The sequence below is a fragment of the Atta colombica genome, unplaced genomic scaffold, assembly GCF_001594045.1.
Source record: "Atta colombica isolate Treedump-2 unplaced genomic scaffold, Acol1.0 scaffold200, whole genome shotgun sequence".
Lineage (NCBI taxonomy): Eukaryota > Metazoa > Arthropoda > Insecta > Hymenoptera > Formicidae > Atta > Atta colombica.
In genome coordinates, this window is record NW_017259295.1 from 716,400 (window position 1) to 724,085 (window position 7,686).

A 7,686-nucleotide genomic window follows, 5' to 3' on the forward strand; every position below is an offset into this window, starting at 1 on the left:
ATTCCACATATATTCTTACCACACATATATTCCTATCTTTTTTTTTTTACAGTCATCTGTAAATACTTACAAGTGAATTTATACAAGATTTTTAAAAATCTTTTCACTTTGATATAAAACATTTTTTAATTTACATGCATACTTTATGTTGTTTTCCAAGCAAATATGTGACACAATTTCTTTTTTTAATCGTGTATTTTTCCATAAATACACATTGCCTTTAGCTTCGATAGGGAAAATTAAATTAGTTTCGTAATCTTACAAGTTGTATCGGTTTACGCTGTACCCTTACTAGTCCTACTTTCTATATTTAAAACCATGTTATGAAAAAAAAAAATAAAAAAGAAAAAATATAAATAAAACTGATTCAGAAAACTACAAACATGTAAAATGATGTAATATTATTAATAATATAATCACTGTTATTTAAATATGCAACATTTGCAAAAGAAAATCTTAAGAATTTTATTCTTGTATTTGTAGAATTCGTTTTTAGCTGTTTGTACAGAAAAAAGTTATAAATATGTAAATTCTGAGTTTTTATTTTTTTAATCATCTAAATAGATTATGTTTTTAGTAAAAAAAATATCAGTATTAATAAAGCACAATAATAAATTTCTAAGAAATAAGAGGTGTTTCTTTAAAAGACACTGTGTCAACATCAACTTTCCTCTCGAAGAAAAAAAGATGTTATTTACTTATAAATATTTACAAGCATTCTTTTTCATTGTATTTCTTTTATGTAAGAAAAGAGATTCTTATTTACCGATAAACTTTCGTTAGAGTAGCACTGCTAAGATAACGGGATCATTTGTTAAAGACTGGAACGCTTCTTAATTATCGGAAGCATGCTGTTACGCGACGCTTTATCTTCTTAACGCAATTAACAAACTAATTATTGCTATCGTCTCCATTTTGCACTTAAATGCGTGTTATTACGACGACGAAATTATACTGCCGCATCGCTTCGAAATTAATTCGATAACGCGACATTTGCGCAAATGTCTATCGGTAATAGATGTTAATAGAACTGTCTGTTTGTCGTTCAATCACTTGTCGTTATGTTATTGTCTCATCACATTCTGTTGATCACATGAAAGCAGTAATTTCACAGATAAAACTTTTCATGACGTGATCGCCATGAAAAATTTTATCTGTAAAATTGCTGACATTATTTACGTGTTCTGCATTTTCACGAGATTCATTCTACGCACACTCGCGATCGATAACGTTTCGGATGCACATGATGTTGCGCAGGTACATTCTTCCAAAAGCTAAATTGCTGTGTCAGCCCGTATGCCGCGTTTGATTAAAGTTCATGTATTCGTTGTATCACTGAATTATACCTCGCTTAACAAACGAATTGTTTCTCCATAATACGGATTAGCTGCCAATAAAGTTCTTTGTTATATTTTGTCTATTGTTGTCAGTTAAAATATCGAAAAGATTTACTGTAATAAATTTCCAATTTTTAATATTAGATTTATTGTAATATTAATTTATTTTTAATGATCGATAGAATGTTTATTTAACTTCATAATAATAATAACTTGAATTTTTAATATTATACATATGCATGTTAAATCTATAGAGTCAAATTTAATTTAATGTTAGTCTGCTGCTAATAAATATATTGTTATTTTTTACCAAAACGATAATTAAATTTGACACTATATCGTGACACTATATTGTCAAGTTGACACTATGTAGTGTCAAATATAACCATTGTTTTAGTATAAAATAATGATAAGATTGAGTAAGAGCAATGGCGTTAAGTTAAATTTGTCAGTGATTTAACAGTGTGTACTCCTACGTGTTATTTATAATCAATCCTCAAATCTGTTAAGTAAAATCGGTTTATTAAATTAAAAAAGTAAAGGTAAAATTAAATAAAAGATAAAGCTTTTACTATCTCTTTATATTTGTGAATTTTCTTCCTTTCCTTGCTATTTTTTTACAGATCTTGGAAATTAATTTAAAAGACTGTATCAAATCTCAGAGTTTTTGTTAACTACGATGTTTTTAATGTTGACATCATTAGTTACTTTATCCTTTGTTAAGAATAAAAAAACACATAAGATATTTTTTACTTTGTATGTTCTATTATTACGCTTGGTGACATTTAAATAGTATTCGACTAAAATATTAATTAAAAAAACCAAACTTAATTATCATTTAGATTTTACCAGCGTATTCTTTCTTCCCTCAAGTAAGTTATTTACGCGAATGTGCACCTTTTCATATGATGTGTGTATTACTCTTTCATTTTCTTTTATGTTGTGACGTGACTTTTACTGAAAGAAAAGATTTGTTTATATTTTTCTGCATATCGTTGCATGTATCTTGGAGAATATAACGATAAATGTCATTTCAAATTGCGATGTCAAGTGACAAAATAGCGAACGAGTGATTTCGGAACTGTGTTCTATAATTATTTTATAATACAGGATGATCATGAATATTATTGATACATTTACATATAATTAACCCTTCGGTGCCACTCTATACTGTTTTGTCACACATTGATCACATGAGTATTATATAAAAATATCGCATAAAAATGAATATTATAATACATACATATTATAATAAATTAATTTTTAATCAAAATCCTAGACATTAAAGAATAAAACAGTAATAAACGAATGTGTGTATCTTTATTAATAAAAAATTATAGTATAGCGAAATAAAAAAAGCTTTCGGTATGTATTTCACACTAGAAGTAGCATCGAAGAGTTTAGAAGATATCATTCTCTTACTTCAAAATAAATAACAACTTGAAAAAGTAAAGAGAAAAGAGAAAAATTATATTTGAACTTGACAGGAAATTATTGACTAATCAAATAATAAATAAATGAGCAAAAAAATTTTGTTTAACATGATCAAATTTTATTTTTGTCATTTTCGTTTCATAATTCTTAAATTATTCCTTTTGAATTGTGACGATTTTGACGATTTTTTCTGAACTCGATAGATTAATGTTTATTTAACTCATTTATATAGTAATAACTTGAAAATGTTGTTTGTGTATGTTTTTTTTAGTTGTGCTACTTTTGAAGTAAGGAAGCGATATGTAATCATTTATTCTCGCGCCAGACTTTGATGTTCGATCTATTCTTAATAAATTCTAGTTCTTAGTTCTTTAATCGTAATTATTTACCTTTCGCCAGGATTTCTTTTGGACAACTTCTTTACTTATTTCAAATTGAGTATTTTTACGTTTGGCTTCGATCTTTCAACAGAAGAAACAACAAAAAGAAAAGAAAGGATCTGTACTTTTCTGTCGAGAAAACAATTATTCTCCGAGTCATTCCAATTTACTCTCTTTACGTGACAATATCGAATTTCGCAATCGAGAATTCGCGTCGAGAAGTCATTCCGGATTGTCACATCGAGCATGGACAATCCTTGTTCTGTCTGGCTCAGGAGAGAAAGGGAAATAGAGAGAAACAAATTGTACCGAGACTGTTTCGATAACGCGGTCGATGCCGCGAAAATGAAAAGACCGAGCAACTCGTTTGTTATTTATTGCTTGCCGTGATTTGGACCAGTATGAAATAGTTTTTGGGAACGAGCGATGATCTATATCAGGCATTAAACCGTATACATCGAATATATCTCTCGATTCATTAGGTTAGACGAGCAATTTCCGGCTTAGGCGAGATCGTTATGTCGTAGTTATTAACTCTAAACATGTCAATCGCTATTCTATAAGAAATGTTATTGTCCCTTGTTACCCTTATTTCTTGTATAAACCTTTTTTTTTCGAACTATAAAAATTGGAAATACTTATAAGGTTAATAAAGTAAATAAAGTAACTAATAACAAATAAAGTAAATAAAGTAAATAACTTATAAGGTTAATAAAGTAATAAAGTAAAAAACCGTAATAAAGTAATTTAAGACAAAATCCGAAAATTTAACAAGCAGATTTAGATTTTTCTTTAACGAAAAATTTAAAAAAATAAAAATTTATTATAATTTTAAATGGACTATATTTCAATAAAATTTTTTTTAAATTTAATTACAAATTTATATAATGTCAATAATCAAATTGAAAAAGATAGATAACGAATCAAATTTATCCAAAGAAAATATCGATTTCAGATTTAGCCAAAAGATATATCGGTTTGGCAACTTACTTTAGCATCGATATTTGTCTATCTACCTTTTGTTTCCATAAACGACCTAAAATCGATAAAGAGCGCTACCATGTCGTGCGGTATTTGTAGTAAATGCATTTCTTTGAACCCATTTTCCTTTCTTCTCCTGTATCCGTGATTTACTGACTGGTCGTGACGCTATTACAGTAGCACCTTACGAGTGATGTTAGTTAATTAGGTCGCTCGTTTTCAATGCGCGCGATATTATCGTACATGCTTGTTTCATTTCGCGTGATATGCTCGCTGTAAGTTCACCACGAGTGATGAACTAATTATCGGTTAAGTGTTACAGGGAAATGACGTTCCTTCACGTCAAATTCGCAGGCATTCCCTCGATTCGCGCCACGTTGCAATCAGGGTTGTCGCACGATCGCAAATTGAACGTCTTGACGGTAACGTCTTGGTGGCCACGTAAGAGGAATCCGGGTAAAATTAGTCTGGTAGCGTTTAAGAGATGAGGAATACAATCCTTGGCTTTCTCTTGAGAAAATTAAATAAAGATGTCGACCGCAACCCACCTCGATCTCACATTATTCCGGTGCAATTCCCCTTGAGAATTCGTTTTCTTTCAGCGATCCTCCCATGCTCCTCGGTCTTTCTTTTCATCGTTATTGCAGTAGCACATGAGATGGATATCTCAAGAATGTGTCTATATATCGAGTCTTATTTACATTTGCCGACGCTACACTTTTCATTTTACCATGTCGCCGGGATCGATTCGGTTGCTCGAAAAATTGTCTCTTCAATGAGAAACAGGAAAAGAGAATTCCAATCATATTAGGTGTAGTAAAAAGAAATCCATTATTTTTGCATGAAATTGAATGGAAAAATAATGGATTTCTTTTTACTACACCTAATATTTATTTTTGAATTTTAATAACGTCAACGAAAATTCGATAGAATTTCATTTCTCATCATGCAGATGAGAGACTGGAAGATGATGCACTGGAAGAATTACATTTTATTTCGCTATACTTTCGTTGTATTTTTTTTTCTTCCCCAATATCAAATTTCGCGAGAATGCTAGATAATGTGTCACAAGTATCTATTCAATAAGGTACAGAGACCTACGTGGTGGCGTACAATTTAATGAACTTCGACTTTTAACGAGATTCGAATGTGTAAATTTCTAACATTAGAAATCGATAACAAAATCGATTATAACAAAAACCGACAAAGACACCTGCGTCTGACACAAGGGATGTTGATTAAAGTCGGAAGGTTTCCTTTGACGAGGAAGTTTCGAATTTAATCTGTATCTCCATCAGTGATCGAAGTGCTTTTCAGTGAGACGATATTTCGATCTCAATTGCAAAATTGTTAAATGGTCTTTTCTCTAGTAAAAAATGAAGAGAAATTCGCTTTCTTCTAATTACATCATTCAGTTCTTTTTCAATATTTCCTTACAGTTTTTATTTTATTAATATTTGCTATTGTATACTTTTTAATATCAAAATAGCGAACAAAATATTTGGTAAAATATTAAAAAATTGAAACCTATTTATATACACATATATAATGAAATTATAGATCTGTGTTTACAGAGATAGTTGTATTTATTGAATAGTATTTTTATGCAAGGCGAAAATAAAACAAAAAAAAAGAGAGAGAAATATATAAGATTGATTAATGCGTGAGATTTTACATATTTCATTTTAACGAAACTACTACTTTAACGAAACTAAATTTATAAATATTTTATTCGTTTCATCATTCTGGGATTAAAGTGGATCTTTAATCCTACGATGAAAACGCTTTTTCCCGGATGACTCATTAATCATTTCCGTTCATTGTCAGTGCGCGGCTATGTCTTATACTATCATCAATAAACAGCGTTTATTAAATCGCACATTACACGTGGAAACATAAAGTTTGCCGGACAGGACGCAGGGATAAGCCGGAACAGCCAGAGGAAATCTCAGGCTTCCGCATTCCCGGGTGCATCACGTACGTGTCTGCGCGTGCTCTTACCACTGGCACTCGGATATTCCGGTGCAATTACTGTGCTATTTGACGGATTAAACCTTCCCTTTCTACTCATGACTGCGCGAAACTTCGCCCGATATAATTGCGTGCGTGAGTGCACAATGCTAGGCCGTTTAATCGTCACGAATAGTGCGAATTATGTCTCGGGAAATATATCATTAGTGAACTGTTCAACGCCTTACGCATTATGGTATACCTTAATGATTAGCAATATGCAATTGTCTTATTAAATCGATAGTTATTGAAATTTTTTAAAATAAATTATTTAAAGTTTTAAAGCTTATATAATAGATAGCTTATATCAGAGTAATATTAAATTGTTTATCAATACTATGTGTAATACTTTAGTCTAAGATTGTGTTATAAGAAATAATCGCACAGTTTGTTTGAACTGGAAATTGTAAAATTTACACAAAAATATAATTATTATGCACCAAGACCCATCTTGACCCAATGTGGCCCATTTTATTCATTTTTATTATTCATATCTTGAAACTTGCCGGCAAAATAAAAGGAGATATTTTTCGGAAGAAGTGCATATTGATTGTCATAATTCGTCTTTCCGATATTTATATTCTCGCAAGAAATTATGAAATCTCCCTATTATCATTTACATGTTTTTCTCTATAATAATTACATTCAAGTGGCACGTGGAGTGATCGACTCGGGAATTTTAGTAAATAGAACCTTTCAGCTTGGGGTTCTCTTCCTTTTTCTCTTTTGAATATTCATATACAGTAATTTCTGTGTTGCAGATAGCGAAACTGTTCTCTTATACATGGACCATGGGTATCTTTCTATGCAAAGCAGTGCATTACATGCAGAGCGTGTCGGCAATCTGCTCGGTCGTCACCCTTACTGCGATGTCGATTGAGAGGTGAGATTATTTCTGCCATACTATTCCTGTTGACAATTGATGATACGTCATGATTATTATGATCGTATGTAAATCGCAAGCGGATCATTTGAGTATCGATTGTATTAGAAAAGGATTTGCGAATGTTCGAGAGTCAACGAGGATAGTACATGCTATGGTTTGTATAAAGTATTATGCCATAACAGGGTCATGTAAATCAATTGTGAGCAGCTTAACATTTATATTGAGTAATTTAAAATTGTAGCACACACACACACACACACACACACACACACACACACACACACACACACACACACACACACAAAATTGCATATGTATTTGTAGCAAGAATATAGAGATTTGATTTTACGAATATAAATATTTATGTGTGAATATTTCTTATATACTGGATATAATATTTAATATTTATTGCAGAAATTTTCTGTTTGTTCTTTAGACATACATTTAAAATCTCTTTATAGATACAATCTAAAGAGAATGTGGTATAAATAATTTCAAAATACTTGTACCAAAATTTTTTATAACTTGTAAGAATATAAATTTTTTGATAAGTACATTTTTTTTGAAGAGAATTTGTTCTTCTTTAATTTCTTTTTATCATTAGAACTTAATTTATTTTATCGTATGAAGGATCGTCTGGTTATGCAATCATTCCTTA

At 30.6% G+C, this 7,686-nt stretch overlaps 1 protein-coding gene across 1 annotated transcript in view; it reads left to right on the top strand.

Moving 5' to 3' along the window:
- LOC108687152 (pyroglutamylated RFamide peptide receptor-like) overlaps positions 1-7,686 on the top strand; it is a 62,405-nt gene that overhangs the window by 36,186 nt on the left and 18,533 nt on the right. Inside the window, 1 exon segment of the mRNA XM_018192774.1 lies at positions 6,904-7,025. Within this exon segment, the coding sequence (XP_018048263.1) occupies positions 6,904-7,025 (122 nt within the window).